At 48.0% G+C, this 23,665-nt stretch overlaps 7 protein-coding genes across 7 annotated transcripts; 2 read left to right on the top strand and 5 right to left on the bottom strand.

Moving 5' to 3' along the window:
* Positions 1 to 26: 26 nt before the first annotated feature.
* Positions 27 to 1,853, bottom strand: EV420DRAFT_1530173 (alcohol dehydrogenase). The gene is made up of 10 exons (XM_060472587.1): positions 1,544 to 1,853; positions 1,328 to 1,492; positions 1,211 to 1,274; positions 1,098 to 1,160; positions 972 to 1,037; positions 740 to 919; positions 618 to 688; positions 496 to 562; positions 393 to 438; positions 27 to 339 (listed from the first exon to the last, which is right to left on the bottom strand). Exons 1-10 carry the CDS (start codon positions 1,673 to 1,675, stop codon positions 186 to 188), a joined length of 1,008 nt encoding a protein of 335 aa, XP_060332985.1. The 5' UTR covers positions 1,676 to 1,853; the 3' UTR covers positions 27 to 185.
* Positions 1,854 to 13,964, bottom strand: EV420DRAFT_1746494 (uncharacterized protein). The gene is given in 24 exon segments (XM_060480164.1): positions 1,854 to 2,077; positions 2,134 to 2,431; positions 2,482 to 2,664; positions 2,720 to 4,080; positions 4,131 to 6,275; positions 6,327 to 6,442; positions 6,496 to 6,559; positions 6,611 to 6,674; positions 6,727 to 7,044; positions 7,095 to 7,269; positions 7,326 to 9,891; positions 9,943 to 10,011; positions 10,063 to 10,182; positions 10,236 to 10,733; positions 10,788 to 11,079; positions 11,137 to 11,628; positions 11,679 to 11,800; positions 11,849 to 12,028; positions 12,081 to 12,150; positions 12,201 to 12,344; positions 12,421 to 12,978; positions 12,998 to 13,294; positions 13,349 to 13,645; positions 13,704 to 13,964. The coding sequence occupies 24 exon segments, from the start codon at positions 13,740 to 13,742 to the stop codon at positions 1,974 to 1,976; spliced, it is 10,572 nt and encodes a 3,523-aa protein (XP_060332984.1). The 5' UTR covers positions 13,743 to 13,964; the 3' UTR covers positions 1,854 to 1,973.
* A 419-nt stretch (positions 13,965 to 14,383) lies between these two features.
* On the top strand, positions 14,384 to 15,224 carry EV420DRAFT_1530168 (transcriptional Coactivator p15-domain-containing protein). Its single transcript, XM_060472586.1, has 5 exons — positions 14,384 to 14,559; positions 14,613 to 14,690; positions 14,743 to 14,808; positions 14,865 to 15,068; positions 15,118 to 15,224. Exons 1-5 carry the CDS (start codon positions 14,467 to 14,469, stop codon positions 15,178 to 15,180), a joined length of 504 nt encoding a protein of 167 aa, XP_060332983.1. The 5' UTR covers positions 14,384 to 14,466; the 3' UTR covers positions 15,181 to 15,224.
* On the top strand, positions 15,225 to 17,101 carry EV420DRAFT_1530160 (Glutamyl-tRNA amidotransferase B subunit). The gene is made up of 6 exons (XM_060472585.1): positions 15,225 to 15,666; positions 15,717 to 15,905; positions 15,953 to 16,064; positions 16,112 to 16,282; positions 16,336 to 16,606; positions 16,657 to 17,101. The coding sequence occupies exons 1-6, from the start codon at positions 15,277 to 15,279 to the stop codon at positions 17,072 to 17,074; spliced, it is 1,551 nt and encodes a 516-aa protein (XP_060332982.1). The 5' UTR covers positions 15,225 to 15,276; the 3' UTR covers positions 17,075 to 17,101.
* EV420DRAFT_1530156 (ABC1 family-domain-containing protein) lies at positions 17,102 to 19,566 on the bottom strand. Its single transcript, XM_060472584.1, has 12 exons — positions 19,260 to 19,566; positions 19,068 to 19,208; positions 18,760 to 19,016; positions 18,646 to 18,709; positions 18,552 to 18,598; positions 18,330 to 18,498; positions 18,172 to 18,281; positions 18,110 to 18,122; positions 17,608 to 18,058; positions 17,516 to 17,552; positions 17,329 to 17,465; positions 17,102 to 17,276 (listed from the first exon to the last, which is right to left on the bottom strand). Exons 1-12 carry the CDS (start codon positions 19,537 to 19,539, stop codon positions 17,129 to 17,131), a joined length of 1,854 nt encoding a protein of 617 aa, XP_060332981.1. The 5' UTR covers positions 19,540 to 19,566; the 3' UTR covers positions 17,102 to 17,128.
* EV420DRAFT_1530143 (rab-GTPase-TBC domain-containing protein) lies at positions 19,567 to 22,145 on the bottom strand. Its single transcript, XM_060472583.1, is given in 15 exon segments — positions 19,567 to 19,759; positions 19,807 to 19,874; positions 19,923 to 19,977; positions 20,026 to 20,096; positions 20,145 to 20,276; positions 20,326 to 20,497; positions 20,546 to 20,662; positions 20,758 to 20,759; positions 20,775 to 20,876; positions 20,926 to 20,989; positions 21,047 to 21,130; positions 21,184 to 21,279; positions 21,332 to 21,428; positions 21,478 to 21,501; positions 21,559 to 22,145. 15 exon segments carry the CDS (start codon positions 22,037 to 22,039, stop codon positions 19,657 to 19,659), a joined length of 1,668 nt encoding a protein of 555 aa, XP_060332980.1. The 5' UTR covers positions 22,040 to 22,145; the 3' UTR covers positions 19,567 to 19,656.
* Positions 22,146 to 22,625: 480 nt separating this feature from the next.
* Positions 22,626 to 23,279, bottom strand: EV420DRAFT_1640580 (uncharacterized protein; the record flags this gene model as incomplete). Its single annotated transcript, XM_060477118.1, has 4 exons — positions 22,626 to 22,724; positions 22,776 to 22,920; positions 22,980 to 23,041; positions 23,094 to 23,279. The coding sequence occupies 4 exons, from the start codon at positions 23,277 to 23,279 to the stop codon at positions 22,626 to 22,628; spliced, it is 492 nt and encodes a 163-aa protein (XP_060332979.1).
* Positions 23,280 to 23,665: the final 386 nt, after the last annotated feature.

The raw sequence follows: 23,665 nt of genomic DNA, 5'->3' as shown, positions 1-23,665 counted from the left end.
AAAAGAAGAGTAAATATTGTTTATAATCTTACCCTAGAAATCAATTGGTAGCATTACTATATTATTCACAAACTATTTTGTTATGGTGAACCAGGACTAAGTCGTCCGAGAGGATGTGATAGGTGCACATGGAAGTGAGCATACATCTGCACAATTATCTGACGACGGCCAATAGCCAAAAAGGCTCATAACTTCGCCTTTTCCGTTTCATCTTTGACCCTAACGATTGCCTTTCCCCACGTCTTCCTGTTCTCCAGCGCAGCAAGGCCATCTCGGATGGTTTCTAGCGTGTATACTTCGGTGTAATTGACGGGGCTGACGCGACCAGAAGCGAGTAAACTTTTGACACTCGTCACTAGAAGGAAGTTGACCAGCAGATGTAGTTTACTCACTCGAGAACGGCCTTCCAAACGGTAGGAATGTGGCTCGGCTCTTGTGCTATATGTGATTCACCCGTGAATTTCGTATAGAACGATGTAAACGGCAGCAACGCACTTGTGTAGGCACCCCAATGTGTTCCCACGATGGATACGTTCTTTAGAAGGACAAGATTCATAGGAATCTTTAACGATATATCAAGCGAAGGGCGGTAACATCTGGAAACAGAAATAGCAAACCTTTTCAATGGTGCCGGCAGCGAAACCAATAACTAATGCTCTCCCTTTCCATGCTATGCATTTCAAAGAGTCTAAGAAAGAACTCGAGCTACCGGAGGTCAAGTTTAGCGAATAAGCCCAACCTTTGATAAGTCCGACTGGATCATAAATGACATCAACGCCATGCCCGTTTGTTATCTTGAGGACTTCCTTGGGCCAGTCCGGATTGGTATAGTTAACGGTGTAATCAGCTCCACCGTACTGTTTTACAATGTCGAGCTTTTCTTGAGAACCGGCTGCAGCGATGACTTTGGCACCGAGGACTGGACAGTTATCAGCAGGGCTAACATCCGAGGCGATAGACGTATGAGGTACCTTTCGCAAGCTGTACGGCAACGATTCCTACACCCCCTGCGGCCGCAGTGACGAGAACCCATTCACCTGAAAATACAGAACATGTCACCAGCTCCGAGTAAACGCCGGATAAGACTATGAGCGTACCAGCTTTTAACTGTGCTCTGCCTACCAGTGCCTCGTAGCTAGTAGGCCACGTAACATAGAGACCTGGAAGCTTTGTTAAATGGGATACTTCTGACAGAACTGATAAACAGTACCTGCACCCTGTTCGTAGGATAGCGCATCCGGCAGAGGTAAGATGTCCTTCCAAGATACAGGCGCCTAAGAGCCACGACTGGGTTAGTCCAGCCGCGAATATATTTGAAGAAGCGCACCTTATCTGCAAAAGCGCCTTGTGTAGCACCAAAAACACGATCACCAGGTCTATATGGACATCCCTTTGGAATCGGCGAGTTCTTGGCAATTCTCCCAGCAAACTCAGCACCAGCCACGAACGGCAGTGGGGGCTTCCGTTGGTACTTTCCTTGCATTTGCAAGATCTAGAAACACATTGATATTCATTCGTAACAGGAAGAGTACGTAGCTCTTACATCGAAAAAATTGAGGCCAGCACTGTACACATCAACAAGTACCTCGTTCTCCTTGAGCGTTGGCTCTGGTACATCAACAGAGAGCGGAATCTTTGACGGATGGGCGAGTTCACTGACTAGCACCCCTCGCATGGTGTGGAAACAGAAAGGTCGTAGTCACAGGTATCATCCCTTATTAGCCTTATTATCATGAAAGACGCAAAGCGGGGTATGACATGTTATACTCGGTATTCGTAATAACCGACCGCCGGAGAGGGCAGAGCCGGAGAAGAAAATTGGTAACAGCCGTCGCCAAAAAGTGCAAAAAGTGAAAGCGTCAATAGAAAGCGTTACATTGAACAATGCGAGTGTGTATATACAATGAGATGAATGAGCTACAGGATGGTGAGTAATGATATCTGCTTTTATTTCTCTCTCTTAGTCGTGAACATTATACAAATCCGAATCCTTCTCCTCCTTCACTAATTGCCAGCAGCACTTGTTGTCGAAGCATCTCATACGATGAGTATTGCGGAAGATCAATCTGGTTAAAGCCTATCGTCGTGTTGAATTAGAGCACTGAATATAAACAACTCAAACGACCAGCTTACATGTGTGCGCCTGCGGTAACCGGTCTGATTCTCCGTATGCGCGATGGATTGAGAACTTTTGGACCCCTTGGACCCCTTGCAGATCGTTGAAGCCGTTAAGCGGAACTCTTGATGTCCCTGTTGCGAAGCTGAGGACCTTTGCACGCTCGTCCCGGTTGAACGACTTAAGAGCTCGCCACCACCAAACAATGTTAGGATCGGAGCTCGTGTATCCATTGTACTCTGTTGCAGCTCTCCATTCATCAACATCGATGTCGGGAGTACCTGAAATCAGAAGCTCTAGCTCTTGCTCGTTGAACTAGAAGCACCGATCAGTATCGGAGTTGACGAAAATCAATTACAACGTACTATAGTGACCAGATCCTTTGGAATAATTTCGTAGAAGCCGCTCAGGAGGTTCTCGATCTGCTCTTTGATGGAAGAATACAACCGGTATTGAGCGGAGAGTTGGACAAACTCCCGCTTGTTCTCTTGGGTCACCGGTATACTTTCGCCACCGTCCTTCAAAGAAATAATGCGATTAACGCCGAACTATTGCGAAAAGTCAGAATAAAAAATTAGGAGGTGCATGATATAATGTACATACCTCGTCAGCCTCGACACTGAATGTCAGCTCAAGGAGGGTAGGATCATTCTCCAGAATCCAGCACAGAGAGTTGTAATACTCAGGATCCACCCACTCAACATCTTTGTAGTCTACCGGCTTGCCGAGAAGCTGTCTGTATAGACTCCTTGCGAAGTAGGCATCAAGCAATCGGCCATCATAGATAGCTTTCCCAATGACCCGCCCTACGAACTTGAAGAAGGATAGGTGCTCTGGGTTAACCCACGAGTTCTTGTTAGGTTGATAGGTAAGTTTGTCGGCAGCACAAGGCTGGAAGAGGGCATTGTTGGGATCAAACATCTGGCGAGCGAGAATTTGGAACCATTCTCGCGTAAGGCCTCCGGCATCAACACCTTCCTCATCATAGAACCGGATGCTCAGCTTCCCATACTTGATTTGGTCTCCAGTCTTCCTTTGCAGATGCTGGAAACTGTCTTCAAACACCCGCGCTCGGCGAACGTTGAGCTGTAGCGTGCTATGATGATCTCTCGTGTGAGGACGACGGTGCAGTTGCTGCGAGAAGTAGTTGCGCTTGTTGTCGAAGTCAAGGACGCGGGGGTTGTGGACAAGAAGGGAGAAAGAGCCACTCATCAAGGATGGGTTATTGCGAACCATGACATTGAGCACTTTGCGGTGTGCATCAGTGAAAGTGACAAAGAGGTCTTCCATGGCTTCTGACGGTGTAGTGGGACTCTTTGGTGAAGATGTTGCCCGTAGTGCTCGAGCAGTACCAGACGATGACGCCTTAGGACCAACATATTTGCAAACTACCATCAAAGCCTCAATGAGAGGCAGAAGAACGGTCGCGACATGCTCCATATCTGACTTCTCTTCAATGACGGCCAAACAATCTCCCAATCGTTTCCAGAGAGGCGCGAACCGGAAGGACTCGTAGATGCTCTGCACTTTCTCGGTGTCATTGCCACCTTCGTTGGCAGCAGATGGCCTGGGAGAATACATGTAGTCAATGGTCTTGAGAACGCGAAGAAGCTTCGCTTGTGTCGAAGAGGGGGCAGAAAACTTGGATGCGACGGAGCTGATCATGACGTCGCCCTGAGCACTCAACAATGCGGCGACAAGTTCATCGAGGTCGGCGAGAAGATTTTGTCCGAATTCCTGAGCTTTCGACTTCAGTTCTTGAGCAATCACATCACGGGCATCAGGTATATTGGACAGATGCTGAATGAGGGCCAAACTCTGCTGAAATGTTCGAGCAGAACATTCGCCAACAGTAAGAATGTTGACAATGAAACGAAGGACGCCATGAGGTATTTGTGGGGGGTTTGCAAGGAGGATTTTCTCTTCGACCGCCTCGATGGAAAGACTCTTGTCCTTGCCTACACCTGGTTAATAACTTCAGCAAAACTACGATCTTCGTAGCAAATTCACATACCTGTAGATGTCGATGGTTCTGGAATGGCCTCACTAGTTCCAGCGCCAGAAGGGGCTAGATTAGTTACCTCAGTAGTGCCTTCAACGGTCTCGGAGAGTTGAGACTGTGAGGGCTGAACTTGCGGTTCCGCAGCTGAATCAGAAAGCTTCTTGTTCTCCTTGATACTACTAAGGGGTCGCGTCACTGTCGCAAGAAGGCTTACCACCGATTCTACGATGGATGGGGTACGAAGAAGAGACTGTCTATCAAGTAAGCCGAGGAGGAGCACAATGGGGTAGTGACTCTGTGGCATTTGTTTCTCTTTTCCTTTCCCTTTCTTCGAGGCTGCCTTTCGAAGCCCTGCCGGTACTTCGTGTTCAGTAAGGAAGAATAGAGATGCCATTTGGTTGGCAGTCACGATATATACCAAAGCATCGAGGCAACGCTGAGCAATTAGATCGGGAATTGCTTCGTTGGGAACATTAGGGAGGGTGAGAGCTGTCACGAAATCGGATCCTGATTTTTGCTTTCCGAGGGCTTTCTGCGGTTTTGAATTCCGGAATGACATCTGCGCAAAGCTCTTGTCAACGGCGCTGAGATCTCCCGTCCCATCTTGAAGAATGTTCAGGAGAAGATTGAAGAGCTCTGTTCGAGTTTTGGCATTTTCGCATAGATTTACGAGCACTTTAAACAGAAGACTCTTTCTGAGGACCTGCGGGAAGAATAGCAACCGGACGAGTATCGCTATGCCTTGGCGATCGAGTAACTGGATGGCATCATGCTGCGGCGAAAACTTTCGAGGCGCGGAGGAACCTAATGTGGGCCGAAGAGAAGAGTTGCTTCCTATATGGAACCTTCGAGGTTGGTGATCACGATACACACCAGCTTCCGCAATCATGTGCGACGGCAACGATTGAATGAACCCATCGTCTTGGTCCAATAGAATGGCTTGACGCAGCGTAGGATCCAGGCTGGCAATGAAGCTAGCAGGATCGATATCTACTGGTCCTGGGCCGGTTGCCTGCGGTTCTGCGCCTTCAGCGCGTCGTCGCGATCTCTCGACCGCCTCTTGTTGAATAATCTCTGCGCGCAATTCCGGAGGTAGCGCGTCTAGGAATTCTGCACTTATTTGGGAATCGGGAGGTCTCTCGATTCTGGCGGCGCGCTGATCACGGACATGCTGATTGAGTACTTCTTCTCGCATATCATCTGGCAGCGCTTCCAAAAATGTAGGATCGATGCCCGTATCGGTGATGTCCACAACACTCCCGTTGATCAAAACAGTCACACGAGCAGGCGCCTCCACTTGACTGCTCGAAGCGTCTCCTGGATCTGCGTTCCCTTCGGGAGCAGAAGGTGCCTGGGTGGTCCCATCAATCATTTCGGTGTCCGTGTCGATGGTAGGGTTCGCATCATCCATCGGGTGGTCTTCTTGACCAACAACAGGAACAGCAACACTCTGGAAAAGGTCCTCTGAAGTGGACTGTGATTGCGGAGGCGTCGTTTGTTTCCCTGCCTCCTCATTCGCGGCCTGCTCCATCTTTTCTTTCGCTTCCTTGTCGGCAGCCTCCGCTTTGGCTTGTGCTTCTCGTTCACGGGCCAATTCTTCCTCCCGAATCTTAGCCTGTTTGGCGGCTTCGATTGCTGCAGGAAGGAGTGCCACAGTGATATGGTTCGCAAGCTTCCCTACTCGTTCAGCGACAAATTCGCCGTGAAGGATTTTAACCTCCTCTGTCCACCGTTGCAGTGTCAATAGAGGGTCCAGATCCCTAGCATTTCCTTGATTCGGTCGTGAGCCTCGCTCCACTCGCACGGAGGCGGAGATGACCGGCCCCGCTCGGCGCTGCAGGTAACCTCGGTCTAAGTTCATTAGAGTTCCAGATGGAACATCCAGTCGTATGGTTTCGGGACCGCCTCCACCGCGGCCTCGAGTCATGATATGATGGAAGAGCTGTACGGCGCCACCGCCAACAAGCTGCTCGATAGTTTGCAACAGCTCGTTGTTGCCGTCCGCGATAATCCGAGGTTGCTGTCGTGAAAGACGGGATTGCGAAGTCAAAGAACGGTTCCCGGTCGACGCGTCCAGGAGAAGAGGATGGGTAGTTGCCTCAGGCGGAGGTGCAGCACCATTGCGCGCGCGTCCAAATACTTGAACATTGTCATCAGCTATATCAGTTAAATCAGAGCAAGAACGTGATACACATAACTGACACGAACCTGAACTTCGATGTCGCCGAGGCACAAACACGCCTGCACCATCATTGATGTTGTCGGAAAACCCAAAGATGTCTCCTACGAAGTCGTGACCTTCAAGTTCCATATCTTGACCAAATCTACTAGAAATGTGAGAAAGTTGTGTTAACCGAACTTAAGTATACTAGCTTACTCCTCATCATCTGAGACCATTTCGGGCTCGTCTTCATCATCTTCATGTATGATTTGGATGGGACCTACATAGAAACGTTGAATTCGTGGAGATTAGGGTGAATTAGGTCACGTACCGGCTACTTCATCTTCGTCGTCACCATCATCGCCACCAGCATCAGCATTCACGCCATGTATATCCTGAGCGACAATGAGAATGCCAAATGAGAGCTCACCACAGAAATAAGCTTACCTGCCATATCATTTCCTCGTCCCCTTCTGCCCCTTCGATGTCATCCCCTCGATCATTTTCATCGTCGTCTTCCTCGTCATTGTCGTCCTCATCTTCGTTGTGCACCAGATCCTCCTCGTCCTCATCTTCGTCTTGCTCCCAACCATCACCATGAGGAACCTGCTCCTCGAGATCATCGTCGTCACCCTCATCAGCGGTATTCGATGTATCTTCACTTCCCGTTTCGTCAGCAAAGTCCATCTCTTCGTCGTCGTCTTCATCGTCATCGTCATCTTCATGTATGTCATCCTCACCGTTGAAATGCACATCCTCCATTTCCTAAGTTAATTTGTCAGTATCATCATTCTCGATTTTAAAATGGCACGTACACCGCCGTAGATACCCAGCGCAGAGTTTCTGTACAGATCTGGAGTTTCTTCGCGTGTCTCTTCAGGTCCATCGGAGTCATCTGAATCCATAGATACAACACTCTCTGCCTTCACCTCGTCAATAACATCTCTACCCTTACTCGTTGTTCTGCTCATCTTGATGGCAATTTTGGTCCTAGAAAAGTGTTGAATAAGATATTTGAAAACTCACTTATAGGAACAAAACCGTACAGGTGTTCCAAGGGACGCAAGATGGATATGACTAGGCCGCGGACATTGGGGTAGTTGAGATCAACTTCTGAAAGGGCGCTCGTAAGGGTTGAAACGAAATTCTTCTCGAGCATGACCTTGGCCATATGTGTCGGTCCTTCATCATGCTGTTTCCTTGAAGCGGAGTTGTTGAAACGAACTGTCAATAGGCGATGGCAAAGGTCGGCCAGTGCCAGTAGTCGGCCATATCGAGCCTCCAAGTTGTCGGAAGCTGGAAGATCCTTGATAGATTTTCCAATGGCATCGAGGACGGTCTTCCTGACCGAGACAAGCGAAGAGGGGACATCCTTCGGCTCGTGTGTGGATGAACTATCAACACATAACGCCACCAAAACAGACATGGCCCAATTGCATACTTGCATCCGTTGGCGACAGTCTGCATCTGGCTGAGGATTGATAGTCTCATATGCGATGAGGTCTGACAGGAAGAAGTTAAGCGTCGCTGTCCGCGACTTATTGACAGCCTCTTTTCCATGGGATCTAGATTTTTTGGAGGAATAAGACAGGAAGGCAAACTTGCAGGCATCGTAAGAAAAGAGCAACTCAGTCAGACATTGCATAAGGAAACACATGTATTGTGTTTTATCCTTAGCATCCGAACTTGAGAGCTCTGTGCTATCGTTCGCCTTTTGTTCAGCCTCTTCCTTCTCTACTGTCGTTCGGCTCGTAGCTATGAGTTCCCCAATAAGAAAATGAACTGTTGCGGCAGCAGAGTCGGAGGGCTTTGCATGTGCAGCAGCATGTCCATCCACTTGCATGTCAGCATCAACACTGGCCACAGCCTTATCGTCAACTACGTCACCCCTCAAGGACAAATGTGGATTGGGGGAGTAGGGGGAAGATAGTTGACACAAAGACTTCGTCGCTTCAATGAAAAGCTCCGAGTTCCTAAGCCCCATTGCGCTGCAATTGCGAACATACATGGAAGGTTCCGAGAGCCGCCCACGAAGTTGAGTGAAGTATCGTTTGATGGATTGATGCATGATCTTATTGACCACCGAAACGTCTTCAACGAGGTGGCGAAGAATAGTCGCGATATAAGAGGAACTTCCGTTAACAGCAGAAGCGCGCAGCCTCCGGAAGAGCATATCAAGTCCGTCACGGCTCACGAAGTGCGAAGCCACCGTATGGTCACGAGTCAGCAGGACAAGGAGCCGCAGTGTCGAAAGCAACTCATCGCTTGGGAGGTCAGGAATGGCGAGTAGGCGCATGCAGAAATCGAACACAATGGTCCGGGCTTCCGTCAGAGGGGGTCCTGTCGAGATACCCTCCGGAACAACAGGTTCACCCTCTTTGGGGACCGTGATACTTCGAGGCTCATCAGCCAGAGTGAACAGTGCCTCAGTGACAAGTAGATGGGCAGCAAGCCAACGAGGAATGGATGGGTGATCGGGGTTAATGCTGACGGGATTAGACAGTAGCAGAGCCAGGAGACTGTCCATTAATGTCGTCCGAAGTTCGGGGCTTAACGACGAAGGCGTCTCACAGAGCACGAGTGCCAGCAGTCGGCATCGATTTGCAAGTGGTTGCTCCTGTACATCATACGCGTATGGAGAGAACGATTTGATATCGTCGACAAGATCTTGAACAGCCTTTCGTTGATGCACGCTTGACGGCCTTATGAAGGCCACATGCAGGTCGAAAATGAGCGAGAGATGCTCATCAACGAGCAACAAGGCTTGGCGACTGATTCCAGCCTTCAAAGGCTCTCTAGCTTCATTCAACTCCTTTTGCCACTCCTCGTTTGTTTTTCCCGTTGGCGTTTCGGGGAGAGGGGTGGAGGCAGCATCAGACGACTCCGGCGCTGGGCTGCTATCGTCGGATTGAGCCGTAGGTGCAGGTATCTCGGCGGAAGCAGGTCGTGCAGTTGGTTCTGGATCAGGTGGGAAAGGGAACGGATGCGCTAGAAGCAGCTCCGTTGCAGCATTGACATTGTTGTGTGTACGCGTCAATGCACGTTCGGCCGCCGATCGAGGGAAACCCATATCAGTCAATTGACGAATACGATTCTCGTCGAGTCCTGAGGGACGCGTAATTCCCGTGGGGAGAGGGCCCAATTCGGATTCTCCCTTCGTCTCCTCACTGTCACCATTGATGAGCTCCAAGACTGACTGGACCACAAATCTGCTGACGAAGAGAGGCGCCTGGATGAGCCAAGGTGCTTCCCATATACCACGCAAGAATGGCAGACAGGCGGTCCGCAGCCGAACGAGGAAGTTATGGGGCTCGAAATATTCCGGTTCACTTTCCCTGACATCGCGACTCACGAGGAGAGCAGTTTGTCCAGAATCAAAGAGAGGTTTCGAGGAGATGAGGGGATGCACCAGATGCAGCGCTACTTTAAGCCCACCATAGGCATGGGACAACTCGCTTGCCTCCGCTTCCGATCGAACCTCCTCTTTGATCGACGCAATGGATTCGATAGATGAAGTGAAGGATCGACATACTTCAAAGACAGCTTCAAGACCCCCGGCACGATAAAAAGCGAGAACTTGAACAGTATGTAAAGTGCTTGTGGTGGTACGTTCTGTAATGGTGATTAAGACAAGGTCATTAAAATAATAGATAAAGCACAGACCATCGACAAGAAGCATCGTCATTAGACCAAGAATGATAGCGTAGTACGCAAAGGTTGAAGTTTTGTCGCCTATGACAGCGTTCAGCTTCTAAAGGACCACGACATGAAAATTATACCAACCAAGATTCTCGACATTCAAATGCTTCAACAGAATGTCAGCAACAACGGCGGAAGATTCCGCCATTTGTTTCTTCTGCGCAGGGTCGGGCGTCCTTCGAGCATGGAACATTTTGACCATAGCTATTCAAAGCGAGATCAGTCAATAGTAAAGTCCAATCATTCTAAACACTGACCTTGGAAAAATGGTGCTAGAGAACTCGGTAATCCGTGAGTCAAATGTTTCAGCGCCGTTGCATTGTGCTCCCTAGGACTGCCAGCTTTAGGAATCTCGGGTTCCTTGGTAGTAGAAGGTGGAGCGCCGGATTGTGCACCATCAACGGTACCATTTGTCGCGGCAGAGGGTGCCGGTCCGGCCGTATCAGGTAAGCCGATAGCAAGTTGATCAGGAGATCTCTCCAGGGGCGACAAAGACGGTGTTTGTAAAACATCAATGCCTTTTGCAGAAAGACCGACTTTCAAGACAATGTTCTCCCAAATGCTGGTCCTGTGAAGTGCTCCAAGATCTTTCACGACTCGGGGAGCATTGTTACTCATCAGTGTCTGGAGAAGGCCGATGGCGGCACGCCCGTGCGCGTATCCAGCCGTCGCAAAAACATCTGACAAAAGCGTAATGCGGACGTGCAACGTCACCAAGTTCCGGAAATAATAGTTGGCGTTTACTTCTTCTTCACCTGGGTACAGATTTCATAAATGTGACTGTCAATGGACAAATATCATCGACTCACTTGTAAGGTCAACAAATTGTAGAAGTTTAGATTTATCTTCCAAAGTACCCCAGAAGGTCTGGGTCAAATCTAGTGACTCCTTGACTAGCTTCGCCAAGTGAAGAAGCGTCTCGCTTGTTGCTACTTCAGTCATCGTACGCATAACTTGAACCATAGAATCTGACGCAAGGCTGTTTGCGAAATCGTATGGAAGACAAGGAAGAGCCGTCAGTCTACCCAAGCTGGCGAGGCCATCAGTAGAGGAAAGGAAGTCTCTGCAATGTGGTGTATGCTGGAAAAGACCTTCGAGGAACTACAATGAATTCAGTGAACATGCGTCTTCAGCAGTAATTGTAGTGGAACAACTTACACGACCCAAGACGTCAATAAATGACACAATGTGATTATCATGAGCCTTTTGTGCACCTTCTTCGGCTGGAGAGGAATGTTTTTTGTCCTCTGACGTTCTTGTAGCTGAAGTAGATGCCTGGGCAGCAGTTTGGACGTCCTCCATCGGGACGTCGTCGTCTGAAGGCTCCACGGTAGGCACGGCGAGTAGCTTATACCACTGTTTCGCTTCCTCCGGCGGTTCAAAGGCATTGCCTAGGTCTTCAATTTTGCTCAGCGTAGCTCGTAGAGAGTCGAAGACTGGTCCCTTAAGAATAGGATGATGACGAACGAGTTCATCGATTGCAGTACCTATGAGAACAGCATTTTCTTTCTCAAGGAGGACTTTCAAATGACGATCAGAGGTGAATATGGAGAATATGGAAGGAATAATGCTTGGTCTCGCTGTGAGTTGAGCCTGGCCCACTTCGTTGAGGCAAAGAGCACCGATTGCATTAGGTATGGCTTGTATGACCTATATATGTGGTTAACAGACCGCAATGAAGCTCTACAATGAACTCGTACCTCGATGGCCGGCTCCAAGCCTAATTCGATGGCCTTGTAGAAAGCCTCTGGTAAACCAGCTTCTTGAATCACAGCAAGAGACGTTGGTTCGTTATGCACAAAGGTTGCCATGATATTGATCGCTATACGCCTTCAATACCTTGACATGATATTTGACCGCAGTAACGTACCTATCGGCAGAACACTTGCACCAAAAAGCCCGCGATACTCAATTATCTTCTTGATGGATTTCAGAATGGAGGTATCAATTAACCCCCGGAGACCTTCTGATGTTCCTGAGGATTGCATCATGCGATGCATTGACCGCAGGATATGTTTGAGAACTGCAGCGCGCGCAACAGGTATTTCACCTAAGTAGACGGGATCAGAGAAACAAAATGACGGAGTAATTCATAATCGCACTGTGAGATCCGTATATTTCGCGAGACTTCTGATGATCTCCATGTTCCTTAACGTTGAACGAGATCTCAAACTATGTGATATAATGGTTAGAATAGAACTTCACAAGATAAATCAACAGACCTCGATTCTCTCAACCAGAGCATCAACACCGCGCGATGTGCAGAAAAGGTTGAAAGCATTGGTGAAACTATATAGCACGTTATCAACCAACTGCATGGTCTTCGACAAAACAGACAGGCGATTCGGAAGCCTGTTTTCCAAAATCTGGATAAGGAGAGGGATAAGACCGGCGCCTACAACCATATTGCCTCCGGATGCATGAGAAGCGAATAAAGGTCACGAAAGACAGCAAGGCTTCCGCGAATGAGTTCGGGACAGATGATTCGGGGTTGGCAATATCGGCCACAGTCTTGCGCAACAGACCCATCAGGATACCATGGTTGACCCCAGCATTCACTGATGTCAAAACCTCCTGGATCTTTGACCGGTATCTCGCGAGCGCGTCGAGTGCAGATATAGCGGCGGTCTGAACAGCGATTGGGATGTCCTTGTCAACTTGGAGTAACTCAGCGACATGAGTAATCAAGTCGGGTTCGTAGAGGAAAATAGAGGATGTTGCTTGAGCTTCTGGATGTGTATGGCCAAAGATGGCTATGGCCAGGAGTCGAATGATCACCAGTTTCTCTCTATCATCTTCTTTCCCCTTCATCAGTACCACAGCAGCACGGATCCGACAGAGTAGCTCAAATTTCTCGGAATCCGGTACCGAGTAATTCTCGATTGCATCGGCCAAAATCTCCATCTCCGGTTTGGACTGTAATGTTGACTCATCGATGTGAATGCTGACCGCTCCAGGTGGCGCAGTCTTCGCCTGCGAAGCTAGATGCTTCTTGAACATCTGTATCCATGCCCTTTACTTTCTCACTGCTAGAACCGGCATCGGTCCTGTAGTATGTGAAGTGTACTTCCCGGGCCTCCACGGGAAGGGCTTCAACATCTGAAGAATCCTTGCCGACCGAGAGATCGACAAGGCCTACTCCATACTCCCTAAGATGAGGCCAGCGCTTTGCAAGTGATTGAAGTCGTGGTGTCGAAATATTGAGCGCTTGTGAAACAGATGGTTGAGCTGAATACTGCTGCGACGGTCGCAGCACCAGCTTGAGAGTGAGGATGAGGATATCCAGATCAGACGTAAAAAGGAGACTGTTGAGGCGCTGAAAGGTACATTCAGATAAAGTGCAAGGGAAATAGGAAGCAGTTCGACTGACATCGTAAGAATTGAACATCTTTCGGTTTGTTGAATTCTCTAGCAATAGGCGCTCAAACCTCAGTATCTCTGCGAGTAAACTGCGGCTCTCTGGCGTGAAAGGTGATATCTGAAGCATGTCGATAGTGTAATCGCGAATCAACTCCTCCAGAATGGCGTCAAACTTGTTCAAGACCTTTATCCAAGCGTTCAAGTCTGAACGCTGCCACTTCCAGACGACAATGTCTCCTAATGTTTTGGGAAGTTCTTCATTTGGCGTGTTCTGAAGCTTGGCGATAAGCTCTGCTACAGGAGGCGGCTACAAAAAGACGCGCATCGGTGAGTAACGTATCATACAGTAACAATTTTTACTGTACCGGCGGCACCGCCCTCTTAGATTTGTGAAGAATCTTCATTTTCACGAAGAGTTCACAGAAGACGTGGGATCCACGGAGCCACAGTTAATTTGTGTGGGGTGGCTGGGGTGGATGGTGATGAAAGGATGTTGAGACTCAGAGCGATCTCGAAGAGGCGGTGGGTAACCTCAGACGGGGCTTGCACGCGTCAGCTGCTTAATCGGGTATATTTGTAATGCTAATGTGTCACGACACGTCACACATTGTTTAATTTTTTTTCGCTCCTAAAGATAAAAAAGGTCGAGTCGCTCTTCACGTTGTCTCAAACTTCCATATAGCACAGAATTTTATCGATAAGCGGTAGCCAGTTTATTTTTTTTGATCCCAAGACTGACGTGAGTAGCAGCGTTTGCAGCCATCGGCTCTACCATCTCCCAATGCTCGAAAGGTTCCGAGCTTGTATTTGCTTACATGCAGCAATAAAGATCTCCATTCCAGAAAGGATATCTGACAGGACAGTGGGGAGTTTGTATTTATCTGCATGTAGATTCTTGTAAGCAATTGCATCTACGGCATCCGGTATTAGTCGCAGCGACCATGCGCATTTCAGCGCGAAGAAACTTGTCAATGTCAGGACGGTCCAGGCCGGTACTACCCGGTACGGGCCCGACTCCGCGGTGGCGCGAAACACGTGATCCTGCGATAAGTTCTTGGTCCGTGCAACTTGACGATTACAACCTCAAGAGATTCAAAAAAAAACTTCTCCATCGTCTTCACAAGCTCAATGGCCAAGCGAAAGGCAGCTGAGTCCAGTGAGGACGAAGCTTTCATTGATGACGCGTCCGATGCTTCTGAGCCCAAACCGAAACGTACCAAGGTTTGACATCGCGTCTCTTTGCTTCGATGTGCAGTGGCTGAGTAGCGAGATAGGCCAAAAATATCGAACATTTCAGTGATGAGGATGCGCCATCTACGGCGAAGGGAAAAACCAAGTCATCGCGTAGTAAGGTACGCGCATGCCATTGAAAGCTGACGCGTGCTGGTTGTTTATGATTTCCAGAAAACAAAGAAGGCAGAAGAGTCGAGTGATGAAGACGAACCCATTGAAACCAAATCCAAGCCAAAGGTGACGCTGCCCACTGATATGACCTGACTAAAATCAACACGCCTACTGGATAGCAGAAGACACCCAACGACTCCCGGTCTGATGCTGAAGTCGTCGTGCACAAGACATCCGACGGCGATAAATACATCGATCTTGGAAAGAAGAAGCGCGCGACTGTCCGAAGTTTCAAAGGTATGCCACTGCTCGATATACGGGAGTTCTATGGGCAAGAAGGAGACGAAAAGCCAGGCAAGAAGGGCATTTCTCTTTCACTAGAACAGGTCCGTCCCTTTCTTGGGTACGCTGTGCCACCTTACTCAGTCTTTCCAGTGGAAAACGCTCAAGGATGGTATGGATACCATTGATCGACTCTTTGCGACGGTGAAGAAGTGAATATTTTAAGTAGTCGTATTTGTCTTGTATTATTTGCCGTGTACATTATCCTTTGCTTTCGCACTGATTGTCATGACCGTCTTGTTCTCTTGATTCATGTCGCGACTGCTCCTGGATGGCTGGCACGTCGTCCTGGGCATTGAAACGCATGCACAAATCAAGTCTCGCCAAAAATTATTTTCGAGTGCGTCGACCTCGCTGTTGACCCATCCGGCCAACACCACCTTCAACGTCGTCGATGCTGCCTTCCCTGGTACCCTACCCAAACTCAACCCCAAATGCCTGCTCCTGGCACTTAGGGCATCCCTTGCGCTCAACTGCGATATCCAGCGACGTTCATCATTTGACAGGAAGCACTATTTCTATTCGGACCTGCCATCTGGGTACCAGATAACGCAGCACTACGCACCAATAGCCACAGATGGCTATCTTACTTTGCCAACGCTGGGGAGAAAGGTCAGAATAAAGCAGATACAAATGGAGCAGGTGCGACCTGAGACCCTCTCTTTGTAGCTTAATCGCCAATGGCATCGTAGGATACCGCCAAGTCGATATTCGACCCTCGAACACAAACCTCCCTCATCGATCTCAACAGAGCCGGGACTGGCCTTCTGGAAATCGTGACAGAACCTGATTTGCAGTCGCCAGACGAGGCCGCGGAGTATGTGCGTGCCCTTCAAGCCACTTTGCGTGCTGTTGGTGCCAGTGATGGGAACATGGACACAGTAGGTCTACTGGCTGTTATTTTACCGTCGCTCACACATTAGAACAGGGATCTATGCGATGTGATGTCAATGTCTCGATACACCGCCCAGGTGAACCCTTTGGCACTCGCTGCGAAATTAAAAACCTCAATAGTGTCAAATTTATGGTGGCTGCCATCAGTTAGTTGCTTCTTACGCGGTCTATCTTCAATTATCGACCATTCTAGATTGCGAAATTGTCAGGCAAAAGACCCTCTTAATGTCGTCTTGCACTGTACCTCAAGAGACACGGGGCTTTGATCATTATCGTTGGGACACGTACAAACTTCGTTCTAAAGAGGACGCCCCAGAATACCGTTATATGCCTGATCCCAACCTCGGTATTCTTCATGTTTCGGAGGGTAAACGACTGACATTCCAATGGCGCTCATTCTCTCACCGTCTTCTTGATAGGCCCAAATACAAGAAATGAAAGACAACCTTCCCGCTCTCCCGGATGCCCTACGCAAGCGTCTCGTCGACACCTATGAGCCTTTTGGCGTTACTCAGATTGATGTCGATGTCCTCATGGGTTTAGACACAGGCAGAGATATTGGATACGACAGCGAAAACAATATCAGTTTGGATGAAACATCTCATCAAGACACTGATATCAGTGCTGTGGCCTACTTTGAAGCGGTCTGTGCCGATAAAAATAGGGATCCCAAGAACGTCATCAATTGGCATGTTGATACTTACTTCGAATTCACTTGTATTCATGTTCAACTAACAGGATATTGCACTCCTTACAAGGACAACTCTCAATGCTAGATAAAACTTTTACCTCGAAACACATAACACCCCGTCAGCTGGGTGAATTGATCGACCTTGTTGCATCAAATAGTGTAACGAGACCGTCGGGGAAGTTGTTACTTCGGCACATGTTGACCGACCCGTCAATTACCCCGGAAACCTCTGTCCGACAATTAGCGGTGAAATTAAACTTCATGTCGATGTCCTCCTCTTCCGGGGATGATCTTCAATTCGTCTGTACGCGAGCTGTTGAAGCATTGCCTGACGAGGTTGCGGCTCTCCGGGCTGGACATCATAATGTGATCAACAAGATCGTGGGCTGGGTGATGAAGGAGACGAGAGGAAGAGCGGACGCTAAAACAGTCAGGGAAACGGTACTCAACCTCGTAAAAACATAGAATTAAGCATGATCATGATCGATGAGCAATGTGCATATACTACTTTTGACATCTTCATGCGAGACCAGCTGCAGCTAAATGCGCGCCTCTAAAACCTTTCGTCAACAACCCACGAATCCAAGCCCTCGTGATCACAGAGTGGGCCTGTATATCCATGATGGATTCGGCCAATACGACTTGCGCGTATGATTTTTGGTATCGCCTGATGGACATGTCATGAAGTGAATGTGACAGAGAAATTGTCTGTTACATACCACCAACACCTGAAATAGTCGAAGAGTAGGCTAAAGGAAAACAACCCTCTATCCCTTATGCTGTCTATCACACGGAGCCGGTCGTCTTGCCATACCGCATATATACAATACTTGGCCATGATCAAAAATATTCGGACCTAGGAAGCGAAAGTTGGAGAAAGACCGACATGAACGAAATGACACATACATTTGAGTGCGTCGTCATCAAAGAGTGATCCAGATTCCTAAAAATTGTTGAGGTAGGGTCTCTAAACAGAGAACGATGTGAATCCCTCTCACCTTAACAAGTCATTGACCTTTAACACCATAAGTACTCTCCTTGGGACATGTCTAAGGACGTGCAGAATCGATGCGAACATCCCTTCTCGCGTCATAATCGTATTCTGTATCAACTGTACTTCCTCCTCAGTTTGCGGAGATATACTCATCATGTCAGAGGCACGCTCAAAAGTACCGCTTTCGAAAGTCCCCTCTAAACCAGCACGTCCCGTTATGGCTGCTTCAAATATAGGATACAAGTCCGGACCAACGTTCCCAACTAACTGAGCGTATTTTCGGCGGTCAGCATTGGCCGACTCGCTAGCGGGGGCGAAGAGGGAGAGCCAAAACTTGCCATAGTTGACACGAAGTGGCGTATCAAGGTCAAAGTACAAGCCATGATCCAGTAGTACGACTTCAAAATTATAGGGAGACTTAGATGTTTGTGGTGCCAGACGAATTAACAGATTCCCTAAATGCCGAGTTAACTTGATACTAGTGCATCAAAAATGGCTTATCATACCCAGATGGGGGTCCTGCAAGTGGTATTATTAGCCCAGTGGCAAACACTGAACACAGGCGTACCGCGTGAAACCAGCCATTGATGAAAATCATTTGATTAAATATGCGAGACAGTTCCAAAGCAACTTTATTACGATCGATGTTGGCGTCGGCCAGGTACTCTAGATCGTCCACTATGATTCTGCTGTTAATAACTGCCTGACCACAGCGATGTCACGAACCTCGGGCTCCTTGGATGTATTCCATAATGAGCACTCGCTTTTTTGCAACAATGACCTCTGGAATATAAAGAGAAGTTCTGATATTTTTGAAATCGTTGGCAGTCTTCTTCGCGTTAGTTGCTTCGTGGACGAAATCCATTTCTTTGGGAAGATTCTCTCGCATCTCTTCCTGCAGAAAGATAATTCAAGTTCACGAAATCGAATAGATAGCTTATTCCATACCCCGAGCCAAGTAAACTCAAATTCGGGAAACCAGTATTTGATCCATCCTGTTGAAGGGCATAAGTGGTGCACCTGAATGAAGAAAGTCATGTACCCAGCGCAACCTCAACCATTGCCATATCAATATCACAAAACTCTGCTAGGTGAGGATGTTGCAGCTAATGGATGGGTCAGAGGATGCTCTCAAGATATATTCGTTGTTATGCACCTTGACAGCAACGCGTTTACCAGAAGCGTGATGGTGCCCGACGTGCACTTGCGCCAGACTGGCCACCCCAATAGGATTTGGGTCGAAATCATCGAACAGTTCGTCTATGGATGCACCCATATCCGAGAGAAATAGGCCTTCCAGATTTTCATACGGTGTAGGCTGGCACTGATCCTGCAGAGGCCTCATAATGCTGGTCCATTCCCTCGGCAGCATAATAAGAGACGACATATGCTGTCCCAGTTTTATGAATACACCTTCTGCGATGTCAACGATGGAAAGCGAATTAGATTGATCAGAGAGCGCACCTCCATTCGCCAGTAGAGCCTTCAATACTCTCTTTGCGCTTCGTGTATGGCACTCCGAATACGCCTGCATCCTTTCCTCCTCCGTTTCATACGATCCCGCAAAGGTCCATTTGTAGTCAATGGCTCCGAGTATAGCAGCCTCTAAAACACATCTATGAGTATTCTCGCGCCCATTTATCGAAATACACGTACCTCCAACTCTGGCGCAGCGTATTATCGCAAGTACTGTATGCTTGAACGGCTTCGAGTTGTTATATGCTACATAACCGAGGCCAGACAAGACGAGAATCGTTGCAGGATAAACCAGCCAGGTTGAATTCCGTTCACGACTGCGACCCTGGGTAGTACGACCGGACTCACTGGTGCGCCTGCGAAGACGTGCTGGAGCGGTCCATATATCCCTGGAGACAGGACGAAGAGGATGAAACGCCCTTTGACTATGGGTTATGCATTGACGCCGCAAGAGGAGCATTTGACAAAACGCTTGGCTGCTTCCGGTAGTAGATGGAACGACTTCGGCCGAAACCTCCGGCAATCGTACAGGTGCTAACAATACAATATATGCATATTACATGGAATTCAACACGATTCAAACATTGCTACTACCTCTCCTGCTGAATATGGACGCTATAGAGTTTGATATTCGATTAGAAGACTGACCCTCCTCATTTTGGTGCATGGCTTCCGCATATCTAAAAAACATGAGCCAGGCATTGCTTGAACATAAAAAACCACGAACAAAAGTTTATAGCGGACAAGTTCACTTTCCGTTTCTTCATTTTGTAATCTTGCTTTTACAAGCTCGTTCTGAACAGGTTCATCAAGAAATCAAGCAGACCACAAGACACTACTTACCAACAGTTCTACGTGCTCAGTACTCAGTTGAGCGAAATCTGCTTCAAGGCTTTTGCTATCTTTGAATGAGAACGGGGAATAATCAAAATAGAGAGATACCAACACTTTGGCGGACAAATTTCGATTCGTTGTCCTGAGCTCGTCCATCTCGACTTTATGCTTGTTGGCTTCACGCTTGTTCCCATATTGAGCTGACGGCACTGAAAACTGGTATGCGCTTACCATAATGTCATCGTATTCGTGACCGTACGTATCTAACTGAAATGGCGTTATCCGAAGTGATACTGCCTCGTTCACGAACTCGTCTGCATTGTATTTGACTCCGTGGAGATCTCCGCATTCAGCAGACTGCACCTAGAAGTGTCCTCAGTAAGTTTATAATCTATATGCATTGATCTCAAACCTTGTATCTGTCAAAGAGCTTTGTATTGAGAAACGTCAGGATCTCATCGAACTTGAGACCCAGAAGTAAGTCCTCGTTCTTGCGAAGTAGGGCGATGCTAAATCCAAACATAGCCTCGATTCCGTTTGCTAGACAGTTGTCATATATCCGGAAAACGACGTCTAATGGGAATCTACAATGGAAGTGAGTTAGATTCGGATGTGAAAACTCCAAATCAAACCGGTAGCTGAACATCGTCAAAAACCACTGTGAACAGAACATGCTGGATTTGACACCTTGGCGAAGGAAATGTATATGAAGAACAGGTAGAAGCTCCTCCACTAAACGGTCAAACTGAGAAAAGGGGGCCATTCATCCTCTGGTACCGTCTGCTGAAAGAAATCGAACAGACCTGAAACTGATAAGAGACCATGAGTGCCAACTGTCGTGGTAAAGCAGGCAGATCTTACCAGACGTAGTTGCAGCTTCGGCATCTCCGGAAGGAAGTGGCCTCGAAGATCGTAAACATACATCAGCCGAACCAGCAGGGAAAAGGCTTCCTCATCCGGCATCTGCATGATACATTAGATTTTATATTGTGAACAAAGTGAAGATACTGACATTGAGCAACAATATGGCGACTACGAAGGGAAGCCCTTGGCAATATCCCACCTGCGAATCATATCTAGAAGAGAATATATAAGCGAGAACGGCAACGAACATCGCCCCTGATTAAACATACAGAGAATATGCTTTAAGGACATTGAACAAGTTCTCCTGCCCAATGCCATCGCCGTCGGTAAAGAAGTCGTGATGAGGAAACGTTCTGGTCCATTGAAACTTGAGGTATGCGTCAGTAAGCGTTTGGCATGAGCTTACCTGCCTAAATCGCGGGTTATAGCTTTCTCGTGCGGACTTGTCTCCTTCAAAAGCTTCAGATACGTGCTCTCTAACTCAGGATCTTTCGATGCTGCCCTTCATCTTCACCGTTAGCTTCAACTGTCACAAAATAGATAAATCCATCTACATAAGCTGCCACATCATGCCTCGAAGGGTTCCAGGAATTCCTTTGGCGATGGCCTGTGCAAGTCTCTCTGGTTCTTCGGAGGCAAATTGTTGGTAATCTAAGGGCGCGTTAGACGTTGCAAATGCAGGGAATACTATCTTCATCACCAGACATGACAGCGCCCCAAAAATCTATTTTATTGTACTGGCCATCAGCAAAAATCCAAAACACATCAGATATGGACGTACCCCAGTCAATAACCTCAGCGTCATTGCTATTTTCAGTCTCTGTTTGATCTCCCTTCTCCTTTTGTAAACGAACGAATCCCTCTTGAAGTTTGATTTGTCCGTCGATGCTGCCTCGTTTCGTGGAATCCTCCTCCAGCTTTGCTAGAAGAAACGTGAGATTATGATTGGACCGTATCGTCGTTGTAGAAGCTGATTTCTTGTGAGAAGGTTTCTTGGGAGCCTCGAAACTCGACTCCAGAGTAGATGAATTGCTATGCGGTCGAGGACTGTCCAAAGTATGTACCGACGAGCCTGCGCTGGAACTACTACGCCTCGAAGAAAGAGCGACAGTCGAGAATCGAGAATCATCCTCCAGGACTACGTCGTTGAAATCGGATTCCGCCACAGATTCTCGGATGTTGACGTCGAATGTCTGGGCCTTGGGCGACAACAACGAGTCCAAGGAAGCGGCAACTGTCGCGGTGGCAGCCTCCTGTGGCATTGTGGGTATTTTGACTACCTGCCCGATGTCATGAAGAGTGCTTTCCGGGCACTTGGCAGTTGGATTTAGTAAGTTGCTGTTCGACGCAGCAGATAACCCTGCGATATTCTCGAGTTGCTATTATTATCATCATTTTGGAAATAAAATATCGAATCACGTGATCTAATTGGTCGGAGTTAGCCGTACCTCGTGGCACTGCCACTTAGTCAACGTTGCGCCGGGATCCAACTTGGTAAAGATCGTTCATGTCGTAATGACTACTGTAACCTAGTTGTTAAACAGCATCGAAAGTTGTACTTCGCAATGGCAAAGTAACGGATTGGCGCCTTCTAGCTCCAAGTGGCCTTTTCGGACATGTCGGTATTTCCGTCGTACCGTCGGTTTGCTATCGACATGATCTATGCGCTGCACCCTTTGCTAACCGTGCTATCATATATTTACAAGTACATTCAATGTTGAAAGATATAATACAATGAATAATAAATCTTTTTCGATGGGAAGACTCTCCTGTAATCACATTTACTTCAAGATGTATCTGCCGAAAACGTGAATGTAGAGCGAAAGGAAGTTCCAACAGAACATAAAATCAGCTACTGTCGTCAGAGTCAGAGGACGAGGATGGTGGGTGAATCCTCCGGCGTTTCACAACGGCGGTAAGGTTTTCAAGTTCCAGGAGATAGTGACCCTTGGAAAAGATTATCAGAGTATCCTGATGATAAAAGTCCGTCGATCTTACCTCCTTCCAGCGTTCTGAATGGCTATGGGCCCGAACGACGTGCATTCCAAGGTATGCTGAACACTTCTGGCATGATATCTGCTGCATTGTGTGGGCGCCGGTGTTCATCAAATGCATTACGGGAGGCGAAAGGTTGACATTGTGACTGCGGGGGGCCCACGATCAATATTAAATGCGAGTCTTCAACGGAGCAACGTTACTTACATATCAGTAAATAATGAGGCTTTCCCATTGAATCCTCTGAATGCGCGAGCATGAACAGGGATCTACTATGACGTGTTGAGAGAAAATATTAAGGGCAGGAGTCATGATACATACTTTGGTCAAAGGAAGTAACACTCCGATGGACGTTACACACGTCTTGCAACGCCTGCAAGCCAGCGGACGGGGTACAGGAGGGAGGGGTCGCGCCTGCCGAGCTGTTGGCAGACTAGGCAGACGGCGTAGAGATACCGCTTGAGGTTGTTCAACAGTGCAGTAATTTCGTTGTAGTTCGGAAGACATTGAAAAAGGCAGGATGGGGTGGATGCCAAATCTCGAGAGTCGGGGGAATATATATCAAACGGCGTATATAAGCAGTGTCACATTTATGATATTGGCTAGCTCAATCCAATGATGCGGGATACCATCAGTGCAGTGCGCTCAGTGCAACAGCTCGCAGCCGTGTCCTGAGAAGCCCCGGATAACTGTCTGATTGATGGAGTGTGCGTGACATTGTAAATATAAATTAATGAAATACATGGGAAGGATCAGAGATAACATATGGCCACCTGGCTAGCAGGAACTGATGGAGTATAGTATTGATGGGACTCGACGACTACGGAGACAACCGTGCTAAATCCGGACAGGCCCCTATTTGGCGTTTCGTAGTTCGATCTGCATCTCCCATC

Source organism: Desarmillaria tabescens (assembly GCF_030435595.1).
Source record: "Desarmillaria tabescens strain CCBAS 213 chromosome Unknown EV420scaffold_11, whole genome shotgun sequence".
Lineage (NCBI taxonomy): Eukaryota > Fungi > Basidiomycota > Agaricomycetes > Agaricales > Physalacriaceae > Desarmillaria > Desarmillaria tabescens.
Note: the sequence above shows the minus strand (reverse complement) of the source record. Positions and strands in the feature narration are given on the sequence as shown.